We start from the raw sequence: 21,830 nt of genomic DNA on the forward strand, positions 1-21,830 counted from the left end.
TTAACACTACGCATGTATCACGACTGCCACAATCACGCCGCTATTGAAGGGATTATCGACATGACAGAAAGGAAACTGAAAGCTTGTTATACCGATTCCTGTGCATTATAACGAAACCCTCATTTTCCTTTAACGCAGTCTCGGTGGGTGAGCCTAATATCGCGATGAGATGCTTAGGCAACCTTTTAAACCTAAATTCCTGTACCAGGCACAGCTGCCTTAGCGCTTTACTTAATCACATGCTCTATGATTACTAAAGCTACAATTCACTGTTTCTTCACAGAGGTGGCTACTATTAAAGAAATTACCGAATGCGAGATTCTGAAATCCTACAATTTTGAATCTTTGCAACTCAGTTGTAGAAATCATTCTGGAAGCTTAAGACTCAAGGTCGCTATTGTATGCATAGGCTGCGAGCACGAGTTAGGACCCCTGCTTCCATGACTGCGGCATCATCCTACAGAGAACGCTCACCATCAGCTTGTTTTTGCAGGAGGTCAATAAAGCCGACCAGCAAGAGCAGCCTGCAGATCCGGGTGCCTGCGCTTCCGCAGGGACGTCCCCACAGCGCAAGCAGTCTACGGCCCGTCGGTCACGTGCGACATCAGTACAGTCCACTGCGTCGAAGGCAGCCAGCATGCAGATGAAGGAGGATTCCATAAAGGCACTGAACGAGCTGCTGACCGCAGGCAAAGAACCCGCATCCAACAAGGTTAGCTGATTTTGTTTGTGGAAGAGCGTGAATAGGGCGAGGGACAGAAGAAAGAGTAGACGACGCGGGCACTTGCTACCAACTGAAGGTTTACTTGAAAACTCATGAAGTAATAAGGAGAAAACACGCAAAACAATACATCAAGGATCAGGCTGCAAAAAAAAGCACTTATCAATTAACGTTATCTCGTTATTCTGTAACGTAATGGACGCCACACACGTGTCCGGGTTCTTAGATATGCAGTAAGCTTCAAAAATCTTCCTTTCTATCTGGTTTTTGCTGCAATATTGGATTGCTTGGTTCTTGGGCGGAAACGTGTGGTCTGTAGTGCATAAGAAACTGGAGACAGCATCGTTCAAGAGAGAAAGTTGTCATTGCTCTGTGTCACACGCAGGTGTCGTGTACAGGGTTCCTTTGGCATGTGGAAAGATATATTATGGTCCAACCGGGAGGTGTATAAATATCAGACTGAAAGTGGACGAAACTTCTCTTGCTGTGAAACAATCCACCTCTTATAACCTCTTGGTGTACTGTCGTGACTGCAATGAAGTAGTAGGCGAATATGTCTACTTAGGACAGGTAGTAACCGCAGATCCGGACCATGAAAAGGAAATAACAAGAAGAATAAAGTTGAGATGAGCGCATTTGGCAAGCACTCCAGACTATGACTAGCAGCTTACCGGTATCGCTAAGGAGGAAAGTATATAACAGTTGCATCTTACCTGTACCCACCTATGGGGCTCAAACGTGGAGGCTAACCAAGAGAGTTCTACTTAAGTTGAGGACAATCCAGAGGGCTATGGAACGAAAAATGGTAGGGGCAACATTAAGAGATAGGAAGCGTGCAGAGTGGGTCAGAGAAATAACTGAAGTTACCGACATTCTAGTGGAATTTAAGAAGAAGAAATGGGCATGGGCAGGACATGTAGTGCGAAGAGAGGATAACCGATGATCGCTTAGGGTAACAAACTGGATTCCAAGGGAAGGAATGCGTAGCACTGGGCGGCAGAAAGTTAGGTGGGCGGATGAGGTTAAGAAGTTCGCAGGGGTGAAGTGGATGCAGCTAGCACAGAACCGGGCTAAGTAGAGAAATATGGAAGAGGCCTTCGCCGTGCCGTGGGTATAGTCAGGCTGATGATGATAATGACTGCAATGATCTTAAAGATAAACCTTGCATGCCTGACTTTCATAACACAATTCAATACTGCAGAAACAACCAGATAGGCGGAGAGATTGTCGAAGCTTCATCATCATCAGCCTGAATACACCCACTGTAGGACGAAGGCCTCTCCCGTATTTGTCCAAGGGAAGCTTACTGCAAAGCTAAGAACCGGTACACGCGTGTAGCAAAAGCATCCGATAGGTTAAAGGATAATGAGAGAGCCTTCATTGATAAGTGCTTTTTTTTGCAGCGTAATCATTGGTGTTTTGGTCTGCGCGTTTTCTCCTTATATCGTTAGTGTTTTTCAATAAATCTACAGTTGTTAGAAAGCGCCCTTTGTTTTCTACTCTTTCTTCTTTCCGTTGTCTCGTTCGCGCTATTCCACAAAGAGAACTACTTCCAACTCGCCCAATACTGCTACTGTTGAAGGTGAGCTGACATTTGGCCGGTCGGGCACTTTGGAGCACCAAAACTGCGCCAAGAGTTTTTATTGCCATGGGTTGATGAAGACCTTCGCTAATGCAGTCGAAAAGAAGAAAGGAGGGAAGCGACTGTATGTTTTTTTCGGGAATGATGGTTAAAATTCCAGGCCTGGCGAATCGCTTGATTGGGCCTAGTTGTATGGCCTAACTAGAGTAACAAAGTTTGCAAAGTCTAACTGCGACTATCTGCGCTATTCGGACAGGCCGCCACAAATAGTGGCGCCTCAGCCACAAATGGCAAGCTAACAGTGATGTAGCAGCAGATCACATGGAAAGCAGTAAATCTTCATTAGCGAGGCTTCATGTAACCACTGCCATCGTGCTGTTCAAACAAGTAGCAGAAAACGGTCTTACAAACACGGTTGAAGCGCGGTGACTCTAGCGTTTATTCCCTCTCAAAAAAGGTAGCAGAAAACGGTCTTACAAACACGGTTGAAGCGCGCTGACTCTAGCGTTTATTCCCTCTCAAAAAAGGTAATACCTGGCTGAAAGAAAGCTGTGTATGATAGCCAGTGATAAACGAGGATCCCGTATATGGCATGAGCCTGGAAAATTAGGCTCAACACAATCATATACATTTTTGTTTAGAAAAACCCCAGGCTATCAGGATGCGATTTTTACCTGCTGTGACAGTTTTGGTGGTGGCAATTCACTGCCTCGCAGCAACAATTTAAGACAGGCAGGAGGGCTAGATATTTTACGATGAAGTTGAAAGAACATGAAGTTGTAATAGACAATGATAGTAATGATGTTAAGATTTTATAAGTTATTCTTGTGAGTTTTTAAGTGCAAACAATCTGAAGTTGCTAGTAAGAAGTCAGTATAATTGGCAGCACCCTGACAATTTGTCATAAATATTGCGCCATAATTGATGATTCTGTAAGTCAGTTCATAAACTCTCATAACGGAATATAAAAATTGGTTATTTTCCCCTCTTAGTGATACCTAAATTTTCATTCGGGACCTGTCAGTTGTCTCTCATCTTTTGCTTAACTGATATTTCGAGAGGCAGAAAACATAATGTTCCAAATTTTTTAAGCGTTTACCTTTGCCGGTGAGCCGAAAACAGTGAATAGAACGTGCAACTAATATTTTGCTCCTTTTTCTTTATTTTCCATCTTTTTATGATGTAGTGTATTTTTGTTCACTGTCTTATGAGACACCGTGAAGGAATAGTATTGTATTATTAGATCTTGCCATACTTTGTTTTTTGCACCTGATTGGCTATCGTACTGATATGGTTGTCAGCAAATATTACGCGGAAGCCTGCAGTGCTAGCTGAGACGAAAAGACTCGCCATCTCCAAAATCCAAAATTGAGAACACTTAACCAGAAGTATGTCAGAAACATGCATAATTTAATAAAATAAAATTTGAATACTTAGGCTCCGAACCAAAGCCCTCTACATTGAATGGGAAGGGATGCACAGGAACAAATTTATTGTTTATTGCCTGGTTCAACACATTTGCAGTACGTGCTTTTCGCGCAGGTAAGATTGTTTAGTGGTTAGTACCTTGCGTTGTTGCAACGGAGGGCCGTTGGTAACAAGCGTACTAGATAGCAGGTCGTACACGCGTTCGACTGCGCATGGCTAGCTAATGTATTTTAATGCGTTTGCTAATGTTACAGTGATTATAGTATAAAACACCTAATTATTATGTCAAACTGCAAAATATGGCAACCAAGATGCGGTGATGAGTGAATTCGTGTCTAATCTTAAGGAAAAGACTAAGCGTTTTCCTAATTTTTGCTCTGACTATTCCATGTATTTCACAAGCAGCAGTATTGTGTACTTTTCAATTTGTGTAAATAGTTAGCCTGAAGGTAAATTAATATTTGCGATATTACTGATTCATGGTACTAATACAGGCCTTGTTTAAAGAAAAAGAAATAAACAAGCGAGGCACTCCGTATGTATTATCCGTCAAATGTCTCTGTCGAATAACTTGTCTTACATGTCTAATTCAATCCGTGTCACATGGTTCTCGTTCTGAGATCTCTCAAACTCTACCGCAGAACGCGCCCTCGCCATCGGCAGCTTCTAAACGCCACTTAAAAGCGTCGATGGAGGCCAAGGTATTCGTCACCATTTTGGTTGTGGGCGCTGTGGTGGCATTCACGTTAATCCTGCGGCGTAGACCAGTCCCGATCTCAACTCTGCTCTGCACGACAGAGTCCTGCGCCCGGCACTGGTGAGTGAGGGTCAACTTCATTCAATCCTAGTTTTGCCGACTTACAGTTTGGCACACAAACTCTGGTCGATGAACAAGCAGGCAGAAATAGAAATATCAAGTGTCGTCAGGACAGGTGAGGTTCATGCAATGCTAATTGCGGGCACATGTTACACTGTCTTTGTTCAGAGACCCGGTTATAGTTCGCTATGAAATTGCAGATCAATGAGAATAGAGCTGGCAGCATTGAAAGGTTCCGCAACGTCACGACGAAGAATGGTAGCTTTCACAATAAAATGGGAGGGCTTCAACGCTGCTCAACACTGCTATGTCATTTTGCATCGGCTAATGCCTGAAACATCGCATGAGGCGATAACCTAGGGCACTTAAAAAGCAAATGCAAGTTATTGGATTGGAAGCGTTATATTATTTCGGCTCTGCACCAGCGACATAGGCACACATGAGTAAATGGGGCAAGATTTTTGAGAAATCGCCTCCCAACTACCTCCGCCTTCTATCGATTTCTTCCGACCTTAGTGAAACTCACAACTCCAGGCTTTAAAAAATATCCGACGTAATATCAGCGCCTGTCTCATTCCTCAAGTTTGAGGTCGCATTGCAGTCTGAGGTGACCGTAAAGCATTCTAGTATTTTGCACTTCTCGGTACAGTCAGTGTTGAGTCCTCAGGCAACGGGCAAGAACATAGGCTTAGCTCTCATAGAAATAAAGTAAAGCAAAACATTTCAAGGCTATGTTTTGAATTGCAGAGCGCGTGTGAAATATCTTGATATAATGGTAGGAAGCGCAAACCATAGAAAGGGGCAGACTCATGCTAAAGGAAAATGAATTACGCACTGAGCAGTAGACATCGTGGGCTATATCGATGGCCACCACTGGATACGCTGCCGCGAGAGCAACGTGTGTAAACACGGTGTTCGTCGTCATTACTACCTTCCGTTTAAAGCTTTGTGTTATTTGAACGGCAGTCCTTGCAAGGCAATGTAGCGTGCCTATCACAGTGGCACACTGTACGAAGAGCTCGCTAGATTCTGAGAGGCGCACAGAACATCCACCTTTTAGATGTGCATATCTCTTTACACTTTCTCATGGCCTTTTGATAATAGGCTATTATGCTGTAAAACAGGTGGGTGAAATTACAGGTATCTTTAAAGAACATTTCTGTACCAGTACAGAGAAAATCTGTTCTACTTCATTGACCGAAATACGTTCACGAAAAACACATTATTTTCTGTTATCCAGCCGAAACCTTAAATCGAAGGCAAACAATTCGATATATTTTGCCAGCTGTTCTATTTTGTACCGTAAACTTATTTTTACTTAAACAGTAGATAATGTTTCAGTAGAAAGCGAAATGGTATGACAGCACCGAAGACGCTGTCCGATGATCGGATTCGCAAGAAGTTCGATTCGAAAGAAGATAACTAGGGGTTTCACAATGAAGTCAGTTGTTGGTTCGCTCCCTACTAGAGTGGTATTTGTTACGAATTTTTCCACTTTCGGTGGCTAGATAAGGGCTTGCGAGGCCATCCTTATGGGTGCCATCGAGTATTGCCAGCGCCGAGAGATATTCGTGAGATGTAGGTGGGCAGGCGTTCACCTTAAAATAGGGTTCATTGAAAAATTTGGCGCTTAACGCAATTTTATTGTTGTTAGAGTCAGAAAACGTGACATAAAAGACATTAAAAATTGTATTTGCATCAATATATTCACTGCCACAGGAAAAAAAAACAGAAAAAGAAACAAAAAAACGCGATATGACGGAAACGTTTTGTCAATTTACAAAAATATTCTATCAGTAGTAAAAATAAAAACTGTAAAATCACAGAAAAGTTAAAAAACAGAAAACGTAGCAGAGCAGAACATTTCTGGCGAGGTAGCTGACAGAAAATATCTGTATTTTTAAACAAAATCTTTTTACAGTGGTGGTCTGACATAAGGAAAACGTTTCGGTATGTTTCCTTGTATGTTGTTCTAGGGTTCCTGCTTACAACTTGTTTCCAATGCATCTTGTGCTCTTATCTACTTCCCTTTAAAGTTACGTTCCATAGTTTTGATATCTTTCTTGGATTATTGGTGGTGTGTCTGCGGCAGGGGAGTACATGGGGCATTGTGGAGATCCAAAACTATGTTGAAACTTTGTGATTTTGTATGTTCCTAGGGGGCACTAAGCCTAATTTTGCCCCACTCAGGCGGGAGAAGTGGCACAGAATTTTACTTACGTCATGAATTCATATTCCCCTTTAAGGAGAGTAGCTAAAAACACCATTTCTGTACAATGTTTAACTTATCGAAGCTATTCTTCCTTTTTCTGGGAAGGGCAGCGCTCTAGAAATATAGTGCTTCTCAGCACAGGGAAAAATGCCCGAGTTGAGACGCAGATCTTTGTGTTTTTGGCAGGGCGCTAATCGAAAGCCAGCTGGACAAAAACATGGATCCATGTAAAGATTTTGATGCCTACGTCTGCGGCCACTGGACACCCCGTAAACAGTTCGCAGAGCTGTCCCGCTCTGCTCTGACAGACATGGTGATGACGTGGCAGGCAAATCTACCAGACACGCTACTCGGGGGTGTCGCCCGACTTCCAGCAGGGAGGAAAGCGCTTGCCATGTACAACAGCTGCGTGGCGCAGTCGGGCTCGCAAGTTGGCGTCTTCAAGGAGTTCATGAGCAAGCGCGGTCTCACATGGCCGGAGGATCTAGAAGATGTCGAAGGATTCTCTCCACTGGAAATTCTATTTGACCTTGCCTTCAACTGGAACGTCAACCTTTGGTTTTCGCTGAACCTGCTTCCACCGGCGGCGGATGACAGCCAGAAGCGACGTCTATTCTTCGCCCCGAACAACTTCATGCTGGAGTGGAGGACTGTCTTTAAACAAATACCCAGGCAGTTCTTTGACAAGGTCTACCGAGCAATGTTCAAGCTTTACGCTAACGACGCACATGCAACGCCTTCTGCTGATGAAATCACTGAAGCCTATAACATGCTTGGCTACATCTTCGACTTGTTTATTTCATCTAGTTCAGGCAAGGCTAGAGTGCCCGCGGTATTGCCACTGCAGAAATTGGACGACATCACGCAACTCACCAACACGACCTATTTAAAATGTGTCATCGACACCAAGCTTGCGATTAATCCGCCTTTCACAATGGAAGATCTGTGGCTCATGACTGACGTGACCCTGATGAATGCCACCCTGCAAATTTTTGGATCATTCAACGACAGCCGTATTCGCCGAAATTTGGCATGGCTGTTTCTGGAGGCATATGGAGCAGTAGCCAACCCTGAGACCATCCTGCTTGTTCTGCATGGAAGTCAGAGTCACGCTCAAGACATGCGACCTTTGTTCTGCGCCAGCCAGGTTGAGGCCAGCTACAAGCTTCTGGTGGCCGCTATGGTTGCTGTGATGCATTTCACTGATGAACAGCGTCGGAACATTGACTCCCAGTTGGCCAGCATTGTAGAGGTAAGGTTGGATACTTGTGAAATTTCCACGTTTTAATCGACGAATTTGCCGCGGAACGAAAAATAACCGAAGCACGCGCAACAACTGTCAAGATTGCCTTTTGTGCCCACACGAAGTTGCCAATAGTGTCTATGCCACTAAGGTTCTTATCACTAATTTCATTATAAGCGATTTCCTATTGAAATTTGTTGCCATTATTGTCCTTATCACCAATTTCTTATTTAAAATCTTTATCTGCCGCTAATGATCTAATCACTGCACATATTTTTGTTTCCTCTCTGGACACTTTATGCCCTCCGTTTTTGGCGACATAACATAACCTATTAAAGCTTTCGCTTTAAAATAATTATCAGTTGTGACAAGCACCTTGCGGATTGCTCCAATGGTAAGGTTACGCTTATTGAAAATGGGCCTTGTATAGTGGACGACCAGGTGCAGATGTGTCAAAAAGGCTAAAGTATGCAGGTGATGCCAGGAGGAAAATAACCTTCTTTTTTAAATTGCACACCGAAATCTTTCTGGTTAAAACATTTTTGAAGGTAAAGGGTTTATACCCTGGGAATCACACTGTTTGATTTGCAGGTAGCCAGGAACAATTCAGTTGAGTTCAGAATTGAAGGAACAATAGACAATGTTTTTTTACACATTTCGGAAGCGGTATATTTTTGGGATGATTGCAATGAATGCTAATGAAAGATTTTCCACTGGACCCGCATGGTATTCGGTACTTAAACGTAGAAAATGAGAATGGGGTACCTGTTGATTTAATTATGCTCTTGGGCCTGCACTGTAATGGCGTTCAAGAATGGCTGGTTGCCATTGTGATAAATACGCATGGCCTTCCCTAATTTATTTTCAGGAAAGCGTGGACAGGGTTTTGGCAATACAGAAAGCTGCTGGAGAATCTCCCAAGTGGATCTCTACAGCCTTTGTTCTGTATGCGTGAATTAAGGCGAAAGCATTTTATGGCTAATGCTGCTGTTGTGGCTGCAGAAAAAAGGAAAAGAAAATGCATGGGCCTGCTATTGGCTCTGTAGAGGAGCCACCTCCTCTGCCTTGTGCGGACAGAAGAGAGAAAGTAGAGAAGGAAGAAAAAGAAGAGAACGATGCTTGTCGCAACAGCCGCCGTCCACCACCTTAACGGTGGCGGGTGCAATGATGGCCTACAGCAGATAACGTCATTCCGAGGTGTGATGACGTCATAGAGATCTCGATCAATCACAGTGTGCGCGCGAATGTGTGCCTTATATGGTCACATGTCAACTAATGATCAAATACTAATACTAAATGAATATTTAATGAAACAAATGATTTATTACTAAATAATGGTTTAAAACTTATTTGATTGATTAACTAAATAATGAATAATTGTTTATTTAAAAAGTTAGCAATCTATTATTTATCGAATAACGACTAATAAATAATTAATCAACAATTCATACCAGTTGCGTAGTAGAATGCGGCACTCAGGTTTTCGCCTTTCATTAGTCGCTAAAGTTCCTCGTAGTGTTTTAGTGAGTCATATGTAAATAGCGCATGTAATCAGGGTATTTGTTAATTTTGTTGATTCTGTTCTCGTGGAAGGCAATGTGTGATGACCAGGCATTAAAGAAAAAAATTCTGGCGTGGTGCAGTTGGTAAAGCACTGGACGGGTGATGCAAAGGATGTAGGTTCGGTTTCCAGTGGAGACAGGACTTATCAATTTATTTTTAACACTCGCTCTGGAAAGCATGACACCTCTGCTGCCAACCTTTTAGTGACAACCTTCTGTCTACAATGATGACGCATTACCTTATAATCTGCAGTAGAGAAACGCGACAGCCTGACTGTTGTTGCTTCACATGGTACATCGCGCGCCCCTTAATGAACACAACGAGCGTTCGTTGAACGCATCAAACTTCACCGGCATTTTTTCTTTCACATGAGAGGACAGGCGAAATATCTGTCACTTGCGGATTTCCGCTACTATCCCCCTTACAGTATACTATCATCCTTACAGTAAACTATCACCCATACAGTAAACTATCACCCTTACAGTAAACTATCATCCTTACAGTAAACTATCACTCTTACAGTAAACTATCCCCCTTAGAGTAAACTATCACCCTTACAGTAAACTATCACCCATACAGTAAACTATCATCCTTACAGTAAACTATCACCCTTACAGTAAGCTATCATCCTTACAGTTAACTATCACCCTTACAGTAAACTATCACCCTTAAAGTAAACTATCATCCTTACAGTAAACTATCATCCTTACAGTAAACTCTCCCCCTTACAGTAAACTATCATCCTTACAGTAAACTATCACCCTTACAGTAAACTATCATCCTTACAGTAAACTATCACCCTTACAGTAAACTATCACCCTTACAGTAAACTATCACCCTTACAGTAAAGTATCATCCTTGCAGTAAACTATCATTCTTCCAGTAAAATATTTCCCTTGCAGTAAACTATCAACCTTACAGTAAACTATCACCCTTACAGTAAACTATCATCCTTAAAGTAAACAAAGAGAACTATGACATGCGTTTCATGATCCCGGGTATCGCGCTGCTGGTTAAAGCGCTCGGCTGGGGATCCGATGGATGGAGGTTCGATACCCGGTGGAGGCAGGTTTTTTTTCTGACAACGCAATCAGGATGATTTAAAAGTGTAATCCCGGGATATGATGTGGAATCTCGCAAAAGAGTCGGAAACTTCTCGCGGATGCACGGACGTACCCGCTGTCGAGTCACTAGCCATAAAAAGGTTTCGCCTTAAAAACCGTGGCACCGCCAATACTGATCAGAGTGTCGCAGAAAGAGTGACAAGCCCGCATGCCAGCGTTGGCCCTAGGCAACAATTACTGAAACAATGGGCTGCATCTTCCCGCATTGGATATTTGCTTTGACTACTTTAGAGGGAACTCATAACCGCAAAAATAAATAGGAATGAATTTTAGCATCAACACAACACGCGTAATGGGACTTGAGGCACACAACAAGCATTATGTTTGGACGCGGGCGGCACCGCTGCGATTCTTCCACGCCGTCGAAGATGACTTTGTTGTCGTTTTCCAACACGGCAGACATCGGCGGAACAGTTTTTCGCTCGCACGGCGACGCCATATCTGCGTCGAATCGGAGACTTATCTTCGATTTGTCATCCGCGTGGGTCGTCGTAAGTTGTAGCATAGCTCATCGGTGCGTTGTTAATCTTTAATGAGAAACCAGGCAAGCCGCCAGGCTTTGCGGTTCAGGTATATAGCTTTGTCATGTATTTCGGTGTCAGACATGCGACAGCACTGCTGGGAGTGTCATAGTGATCTCTAAACAAGCCGGAATGGAATTAACCGGGTGAGCGTCTGACGCCGGGGTTATAGGCAAAGGCCATGTACATAGGGATAATATCGCATGTCTTGTCGGCATCGAGGAATAGAAACCCTGTCCACGATAGTTATATGAAGACAAATCTTAAGTCCTTTGGTCTGGAAATGGTAAGCTGTTGCTCAAGTGTGGCTTGGATGACCGCAGTCTAAGAATGGATGAGCCTAGTCATTGAAGGTTAGGTTTGGTTTTCGGTAGTCTAACGTCTGGGCGACAAAGCTATGAGAGACAACGCATTGGGGAGCTGCAGATATGAAGACCACCCGATGTTCTGTAATGTGCAATGAAATCACACGTTAGGTTTCAGCTGGTCGAAATTTTCGAAGCCCTCCACTACGGCCTCTGATAGGCTGAGTCGCTTTTGGACATTAAACCCCCCTTCTGAACCAAACAATTTACGGGTAGGCTCAAATTTTTTTGCTCTGTCCGTGATTAGAATTTCTTGTATGTCGAGAATCAAAGCGAAATGTTCAACGAAGGATGTCGTCTCTCTTCCTCAAGTACCATAGAAAGGACTTTTGCGTCCGCATACCAGGTCGATGACCACAGTGATCCGCTTTTTTACGTTGACGAAGTTGGGAATGGGCCGATGACATCCATCCCGTTTAGTTGCAAGGGCATAGTTTAGTGGTTCAACTTGTCAAATCGTGGCCGTCTTACGTCTCTAAATCATGACACGATTACGCATAACTTCTCACGTGACCGATAAAACGTTTTCAGAATCTGTACAACGTTCGTGGTACCCAGAGTCTATTTGAGCTCTTCATGGAAAGCCTGCAGAATATAAGTGTAGATGCTTTATCGCCAGACGACGCGTCACCACGTTGGGCCCGAGATTTTTCACGAGTACTTCGTATTTTAAGGAGAATGTGTACAACTGTGATGTTCGAGCACTGTAGGAGGCGAACGGCTTGGTATCTCAGGAAATGAACTGGATGTCGCTAGTCGCTGTCTGAGCACTGCAGATATGCGAAAGGAATGGTGGTTTCAATTACGAGAGGTATCGTTGTTCTCTTCGTTCGGCGGCGCATCCACATCACTTTACAACGAGCAATCTGCGTAGGATAGCTCGCAGAGGTGTAGACCAAAGTGGCGTTGAATTACTGAGGATTCAGGGTTCATTGAGCAAGCTGGGCTTGGTAGTTTTCAAATTTGCGACCCAGTAGGGCGTATGATCGCTTATCGTCTTGAATGGTCGCCCGCATAGGCATGGACTTCAACTTCGAATTGGCATTCTTTCTCGGTTTTCGAATTGCTGGTTTTGGCCATCGTACTTGATAACATAGTGCAGTCTACCACTATTCTGTACGAGGGATGTAGTACCTAGGTTCAAGATTCTTGCGTCAGCATTAGTTTCTCGAGAGCGCCGGGGGGGGGGGGGGGCGGGAGGGGGCGGGAGGGGGAAGTGGTGTCAGCGGCGATTTGGTTCTTGAAATGTTTCGGTTGCAGCGATTCACAGTGAAATGAATGTCCTGACTGTTTAGGGGGCAGATGTTCTACCATGCGTCAGCAACTTAATTTCTTACAAAGCGCTTGGAATAGGCACACTATCAGATGATCTGCGTGTCGTTAGTCGGGGGAACTCGACGACAGTGGCTGTATGCAGGGGATAGGGATAGATACCGTCTTTTTAATGATAAGGAAGTAATTATCGAAAGTCGTGGTGAAGAAAGCAGTCTTCTAGATACACTGCACAGCTTTGCCATTTTATGCCCGTCGAAATACGCACATTATTCAGTGACCCTCGTACGGGCCAAAGAAAAAATTGCATTACCTAAAAGTCCTAGATTCCATCAGGCTTGATAAATGCTTTCTTTTTTCGATCTCTTCATCGATGGAAAAGAACAACGCAAAGAAGGATTTTCCATCATGAATAACCGATACGCCCAAACCGCAAGAGTACTGCTACTCGTCGAGTTCTAATAACTATATAGTAGCCGCTCGTTCGGTCCGCCGCTGAGCATTACTAACTTTGCAGAGTCGTCCCGGCATACCATCATCGCGCAATATCGGGCGAATTGATTCTTCCTATGGTTGCTCGATTAGCTGTAATCCACATTGTATCGAAGTATGCCGTCATTCTTCTTCACCAAAGTGACTGAAGCACAAGGACTTTTCGATGTAAGGATGAGTATGTAACGAAGCATATTTTCCTATTCGATTTCAATTTCTTTGCGTTCTCGCGATGAAACGTGGTTACAGCCTTTTGCCCAGTGTCCTGCTCTTCTCATTTGTTCAATTTCGATGTTTAGAAATTTGGCTTGGGAGTGTACAAAGAATAGAAGATCTTCGCGACATTAAAAAGATCGCTCAGCTTGTTAATTCCTTATTAAGCCGCACCCATGCTCCTTTCTGCAGCAACTAATAGATTGCACTAATGTATGTCAAAATGAAGCGCCGCTTTAACCTGTTCAATTGGTCTTACCTGTTTCGGTTGGGAGTAGCAACCTTCCAAATACGCCTTCCAAATTTGTCATATGATGTGATGTAGTTATATAACATAACAAATCGAAGGTTCTGCGCTCAATTTTGTAACTTGTCAGCACCCGCTTGCCAGAGCCATGCGACAGGTATCCCGAGAGCATAGGTATAAGAGGCGAGGACACTTTAAGAGATGCGTGAACGCATTCGGGTCAAACCACTTCTCAAAAACATGCAAGCGGATCACCACGAAATTCAGAGGAGGGCCAGAGCGAAGACGTTAGGCAAAAAATATCAGGGGGATGATATTGCCGTCTATGTTGATGCAGCAAAATGCAACATTATAAAGCAGGCTTTCGTTGTTACCGCGATGAGCATCTCCCATAGGGTAGCTGCTACGGTGACCGCGGGCTGAGGGGAAGAGGCAGAAGAGGCCGCAACACTCCTAGGTATTGTTCGAAACAAACCAGGTCCATTCTCAGTGATTCCAAAATGGCCCTTCGCAACTTCACTAGAGGTATCTCCGCCGCTGCATTCAAAATTGTTATCGCGCTGCCAAAAGATAGGAACATAGTGGATGTCGTGTGGGTCCCGCTCACTCGGGCGTCCCGGTGAACGAAGCCGCTCAATAATGTGCTCGACGTTTTGTCAGCCGAGATGGTGAGGGGATCTGAAACGAGGATGTCCGACGCGGTGAGTCACTAGATACGTATTAGGCCATTACGACGTATTACAAGGAGCTCAGGGCGAGCCTTTCTCCTCCGTATGCTCGGCTTAGCCGAGAGCACGCTAACACGGGGCGGCGGCTGCAAGCGCGGTAGCCGCCAAACCACTTGACGTATGCCAAAATCCTTCCCGACTTAGTAACTCCGTGCTGCCAGCTGTGCGGTGAGCCTGCCACCTTAGGCCATATCACCTGGGAGCGGAGGATGCGCCTCCAGCAGATCTTGTATCATCTCCCTCGCTGGAACACTGGGAAGCTGTTCTCGCAAGCCGGGACTCCGACGCCCAGTCCCGGGGCTCGGCAAGAGCGCAAGAGGTCGCTGACAGACTTAATTTGCCAACCATCTGGAGGAGCTGAATGCAACCCAAAGCAAAATCTATCTAAACCGCTGACAAATAAAGTTTTTTCCCCTCTTTCTCTACAGCGGCAATGCCGGAATTTCGACAGGGCACGAATTTCAACGTTATTGCGTAAGAACTAACATTCATCATTTGTTTTTACGTGATCCCAGAGCGAGTACAAGAGGCTGTACGGAAGCTCTGGCGAAGATATCTGTCTCCTTTGCAGTCGTTGTGTAGGAGTCATCCTCGTCTATTGAGATTCTAGATAGTTTCACACGTGTACAGAAGATTGCATACCAAAAACGTTGCTTAGACTACACGTTATCGCGTTCTGCCGCCTCGTATACGCAGTAAATCATACATGTGTGCTTTGTTTTTCCGCAGACAGCTGCCGAGAAGGCTTCGGCCGCACCATGGCTGGACAATAAAACTCAACATGTTGCGGCCGCGAAGCTCCGGACTGTGCACAGCGTGCTATGGCCGGACAAAAAATTTCTCACCGCTGAGGGTCTCGAGAAGGCGTACGCCAAGTTTCCCGAGAGGGCCCCATCCTTTGCCCATTTCTGGATCGAGACTCGTCAGAGCCTGCGCGGCCTCATTGGCTCCGACGCCGGCTTGGAGCAGCTGCGAATCGCGGAAGGTGTAGCCCAGCCATACGTCCAGTACGTGCATGTCCTGAACCAGCTGTCCCTGTCCTTGGGAGCTCTGGCCCCGCCTTTCTATTACAAGAACGGCACAAAGGCAATGTTCTATGGTGGCCTGGGCTACCTCTACGCGAAGGAGCTAGTCCGCGCTGTGGACAGAGAAGGCGTAAAAGTAAGTCAGCCAGCAAATGCTTCCTGGTGTTCCTTTTCGTGATGTGTCTGATTCCGCTCTCAGTGTCATTTTCTATTAATATTTTGCATAAAATGTTATCATAAAGCTTTTGTAAATTCGTTTTCGCCGTATACGTGACCCCTTATTAACACACACTATAAAAAAAAAGGTGTGATCTTAGTCTTTTTGGGGGGTAAACTGCTTGTCCCTGAGCTGACACCTTTTTGGGGGTAAGGTTACGCTGTTTCTTGGAGACTAAGTATTTATACCATTGCATGTAGTGTAACATTACGCTTCTGGTAGCATAAACTTGCACCTTCACAAGCAGTGTAACTGTATTCTACGTAGGCATAGCGTTGCACCTTTCATAAAGGCCTATGTTTTAGTCTGTCGATGGCATAAACATACCGTTCCATCAAAGGAGCAAACTTGCACCTTGACAACGTAAACTTATCCTGTATGTACAAGTGCAAAGTTACCATTTTAGAGTATAAATTTATTGAGTTTTGCACCTTTAGGGTGCAAGCTTATACCACCAGGAGAAGGATAACGTTGCACTTCAAGCAGTTTAAAGTAATGCCATATTACATATATAGGGTATCTAAGCATCATCTTGTGGTATATATATGCTATCCACACAAGAGTACTATTACCAATCTGCATCGTAAACTTGGTCACTGGAAGCAGGAATAAAGCTAACCAATACATTTCAAATTTTTCTGGAAGGAAAGATAATGTTGAAACATTGCAATATCTTTGTGTCGTCTGGAGTGTGACAGCGATGTTTCAGGTGAGGTAGGCTGTGTCATGTTGTGTTCAAGCCGTAAGTTATCTTGCAGAATGAACAAAAAGAATTTACAGAACAATCAGTTAAAATAACATACCATGGTGTTTATTTCACCTCATTATACACCGAAGTTGCAGCAACGGACTGGATAATCTTCTCTGCACAGTCAGGGCAGGGATGTGCCACCTATTTGACCTGTACAGAAAGGAGAACTTGTAATTGGTTACTCACGAAGAAAGTCTCACAAAACATGCTTATGGAGTAATTAATTCACATATAAAAATAAAACTGCACAAAGGGCAAGTAAAAAGGAAGACAGATGGAAATAGTGCACCAGTACAGGCTTCCAAGTGTTTATATAATGAGAATTGTGAGCTCACACAATATATAGATGATTGAAAATTCTCCAAATCTGAGCTATACCTGTGCCACTAACACACACATACACAACTAGCACATTGCAATCTCAGAAAAAATTGACAATATGCTCAATAAGAAACAATATACAATGAGACGTATTCTTGTTAGGAGCAGGGTCAAGCCATAGGCATCACTGATGTTGGACTACCCAGAGGGTTATTTAAAGAAATATGAATGAAAACATATTGATAAAATATAAGCTAGCCTAATAAAGGCAAAAGATGTGATTTAAAAACCCCTCCCTCTACTCGTTCATATGTGCAGTTCTTTTTTTTATCATTAGCATTTTATGTTAAACTTTGTTTTATAACCTTCACTTTCACCTTTGTTGTTTGCTGGTTTCCACTCCAACACCCAAACATTATAGTTTGCTTTCACACCTGACTATACCCGTGGTCTTGTTTCTAGTCACTATGGTCTCACCCTGCTAGAAAACACTGTGTCTGGTCCTTCATGACATTATCTTATATTGCCTGTAGTGTTAATTTTTTCCTGAGACTACACTGTCTTTAGTCATCTGATCATCCGTCACAGGTGACAACTGCAAATCTCTTCTTTTTTGGGGGGAGGGGGGAGGTTCTTTTGTTCTTGCATTCGTTATCATTTCCCACGAATATAAAGAATGAAGCTTGTTCCTGCAGGGGTATGTCTAAGGCCATTCTATTGTTTCTGCCTTTAGTGCAGTTTACATTCCTAGAAAAAGGCATGAATATACCACAGAGGCTATGCCTTATGAAATGCGGGATACCTCTTCTGAAAGATGAAACCTTTCATGCTAAAAGCACCTTCTGCAGATGTGCATTACTGCAGTGATGTCACAGATGCAGAATTATGTAAAGTATGGCAATAAAATACAACTTTTACATAAGTTTGTTGCTAGTTTCACACCACACATCAGCTTATGCCAATGCCAAAAACTTCTCAAGACTGCCGTTTCACTTCAAAACTACATTATCTTGCTCAAGAGGCAAAAAACAATACACTTCAATACCCCTATAATTTCTTGAACAAACTACAAAGCTTGAGATTCCATGTATTGCTGCTTAATGTAATGCTCGCAGCACATGCAGCAGGAATAAAATTTCTCATAAACTGCAATTTGCCACAACTGTCCACTGCTTATCTCTTTAGATGCCTAACTAACGAAATTGTAAATGCTGACCAATATTATACAAGAATGATTATTAAAATGTGTTTACAACAAATTTCTCTAAGATTATGTTCTTTACCTTTACAAATTGCAAATCATAAACTATGAAGAGATACCCGTGCAGTCTCTGCCGGTGGGTTGTGCAGCAATGTGGACTTTGGGTACCTGGTACAGCTTCAGGATTAGACTTAATTATCTTTTTTTTGTTTATAAGAGGTAATATGAAAACTGCAAAATTGAAGGTTGTTAATGAGTGAGCCTAGGTCTATATCCCTCCTAATCATCTATGTGGTCTAACATAATGAGCATCAAAAATATTCCTTTAAAAGCTTTGTAACTTGGTTTTCCCACATTACATAACTAAAAAAGGGTGTTGCTGACATTTCTTATTCAGAGAATGTAGACATATTTTGTGTTTTTGATGATGCAGAAGAAGCTAACATGATGCTGGCAGCTATACCAAGTGCAGCAACATTTTTTACATGCAATGTGGGAAAGCAAGACTACAATAGTTTTCAAATATGCCTTTCCTTGTTCAATATTCTGAACTACATTGCTCTTTAAAAGAACTCGGCTCACCTATAATATTGGGGACCCTCAGTTCCGGTATGTAATACTGTCCCCTAAAATTAAAATGCAAAAGCTAAGTTAATTTTGGTTGATTAGCCATTCAACCATTATCCTCTACCACAGACATGTCCACTGTGCTGCCCAATCCAGTTCTAATTGTACTGCAAATTTCATTTCATTTATTCTTCCTTTATAGGCCCATAGACATGACAAAGGGGGTGGGGGCATATATATATATATATATATATATATATATATATATATATATATATATATATATATATATATATATATATTAGTTAAATGGTAGTGCTGGAACACAAAGAAAATACGCTGAGTACAAATGGCACAAAACAATATAAACGACACAAAAGAAACAATAAAGCTGAAAGTGCTAAAATATCGTCCATTACATATTACCTGCAGTACTTCATTTTTAGTTTCATTCTGTTGTGGACATACCTAGCAACATAAGAGCATGTGAGTTGTTGAAAATTATACCCATCAGAGAACATAACCTTACTGCTGAGAACCAAGTGCAAACAATTTAAATAGTAGGTTTTGAAGAAAACAAGAAAAGAGGCATACATTAACAGCTCACTCAATAAAAAGAAGTCACCATGTTCACATCGATTACATACTGAAAAAATTCCTCCCTTGCTAACTTGCTCAATAGCACTGAATGGCTCCAAAATCATTGCTCCTCAGCTCTTTGATAGACATAAAGCAATAATGAACAGACCACAATATCACAGCTATATATACATACCACACAAATCTTGCCGTAAGTAGTCGTCCAGCTCTGAAGAAAGCAGGTTGGTCTTTAGCAGCAGGAGTAACAGCTCTTCTACACCGTATTCCTCCTACTGGCAGTTACGCTGCAGCAAAGGTATCATTCATAACAATAGCATGATACTCGTAACTAGCAAATACATAACTATAGTACAAAAAAAATTTGGAGGACGCTTAAGCTTCGCCTTCAAGAGTGGAACGCGATAGCGTTATTGCACCTCGTCGAGAAAACTTACTAAACGCAAAGGAATTGGGGCATCCTCGCACCGGTACCCGCGCGGCCCGAAGGGGAGAAGCGGATGAGCGAAGATAGTGATCTAAAGAAAGGAAAGACGCTTGATTCTACAACCTGTGAAGGTGCACGGCGAAACGTCAGGGGCGAGTGGCGCGCCACGTGTCGGGGCAGCGCCGCACATTGCAAGGAGGGGTTCTTCTGTGTTTGCCGTAAGATGGCTCTGCATGTGCGCAGAGCGCAGAAGAAATGTAGCGGAAACGTACTTCGCTACTCGTGTAACTGCGACTTCTGTAAGTAACATGCTCATAATTACCGATATACACTGCAGTATAACGTTCTACGGCATGTTTCTAATGCAACACCGCATTCACTAGAAGCGCTTTTGTACCGCTGTCAAGCATCGATCTCGTGGCTGAGTGGTAGCGTCTCCGTCTCACACTCCGGAGACCCTGGTTCGATTCCCACCCAGCCCATCTTGGAACTTGCTTTTTATTTATGAAGTGCATGTTTGTTTATAAAGTGCATGCCGGAATTTATCGCTCACTGGACGCCGACGACACCGGCTTTTCTGCGACACGAGCTCCTTAACGCTACCGCGTTAATAATGGCACCACACATGCCAAAACGACTCAAACATTTTGACAATGAGCTTAAAAGCTACAACTCCTGCTCCTAGATATACCTGTAACAATATCTGCCACCTCTCTACAGTTGAAATAACTGCTGAAATAAACTAGAATAGCAGATTTATGACAAACTGCTAGCACAATGACAATACACATTAACTTCAATGAGGGAATGTCTCAGTACCAGTGAATTGTAGTAATGAGTATAACACAATGTCTGACAACAGAAAGTACAGAAGGAAAAGAATTTGTTGTTATTGGTCAGGAGGCTCAAAAGTTCAGAATGGAAATAGCGGAGTAGAAACTATAGCAAATCACAAAATGAAAAATATTAGTGATATAAAAATTTTCCTTAGCTCTCTAACCAAAATTAACACATTTAATAAAAATAGCTTCATACTTAGCACACTAAAAGACCAGTGAAAAGAAAAAAAAAACGAAAACGGGTACAAAGGAACACAAAACGTATCTCAGCGCCCATCCTGTCATTTTTGTTCCTTTGACCCCGTAATTATTATTTTTTTTTTGCGCTGTTCTTTTTATGTACCAATTACAAAAAGGAAGTCAGTCTTAAAGCAGAGAAGGGGTGACACATAGTTTGCTTCAATGCTGAAGACATCTGTTCACCAGCTAACCCAGACTTTTCGCCTGTTAAGTGATTTGATCGAGTCCAATATTTATTATCAGTTCTTAACATAAGTGATCAGCAAGTTAAATAACACGATTTACTCGCACACGTCCTCAAATACAATGAAACTCAATTGATAAGTCACTGTCTGGGCGTGCACCATATTGCACGGCATGAGCGAAAATGGCAACACGCAAGGAGACACACACATGGCACGCGACATGAATATTCCCCGACGAGAATTCCAAGCAGTATACATTGAGGCAGATGTCAGTGATCAGCAATATGTGCCACAAAAGTGCGCGTGTCAATTTAAACACCCCTTTCCGAACGGAAACAATGCTTTGGACTTACCAGCACGGATAGCAGCGACCAGGTGCAAATTCTTTGAAGAAACGACAGTCTACGTTCTTGCGCAGACGAGACGAAGGACTTGAGCCTGCAGCGAAAAAAAAAAGCGTGAGAAATGTCTTTCCTGCACATTGCGTCACTGCGACAGTATGTACACGAATCGGCTCGGTCCCACCTCCGGTCACGACGCCAATAGCTCAAAACTGCGGGGTTAAATCGGCGTTCTGAAAGCGTGGCTTTAGGATATCAAGCGCGCTGCCTTCGATCGTACAGATTGCTGGCAAAAGAACCGTAAACTTAACCCATCACCCTGCATGCTCTCCCGCATTTATGGCAACGTTTCCGTAAAGCAGCAACAACAGACGATCAAAATCGTTTGTAGGCAGCGAGCTAAAATAATGCGGCATACAAACACGTCAATACGTATCATCGGGACTGGATTTGCGCTCTTCGACGCATACTTTCGACCGCAAAATATGCTTGTGAGCACCGTAGACGACTAGAAATGCACCATTAACATCCTGCAAAAAGGCCGTGACCATCTGAATTTTGGGATGCGTCGCTCCTCCAGTCTGAACTGAG

The 21,830-nt window shown here is 43.2% G+C and overlaps 1 protein-coding gene across 1 annotated transcript in view; it reads left to right on the forward strand.

Moving 5' to 3' along the window:
• Positions 1-637: 637 nt before the first annotated feature.
• Positions 638-21,830, forward strand: part of LOC146177388 (endothelin-converting enzyme 2-like) — a 43,548-nt gene continuing 22,355 nt past the window's right edge. Inside the window, exons 1-4 of the mRNA XM_084581543.1 lie at positions 638-712; positions 4,373-4,548; positions 6,947-8,012; positions 15,258-15,689. Coding sequence (XP_084437669.1) covers positions 638-712; positions 4,373-4,548; positions 6,947-8,012; positions 15,258-15,689 — 1,749 coding nt within the window. The remainder of the gene's footprint in view (positions 713-4,372; positions 4,549-6,946; positions 8,013-15,257; positions 15,690-21,830) is intronic.

This window comes from Amblyomma maculatum, chromosome 10 (genome assembly GCF_055883805.1).
Source record: "Amblyomma maculatum isolate TAMU_Amacu chromosome 10, ASM5588380v1, whole genome shotgun sequence".
Classification (NCBI taxonomy): Eukaryota; Metazoa; Arthropoda; class Arachnida; order Ixodida; family Ixodidae; genus Amblyomma; species Amblyomma maculatum.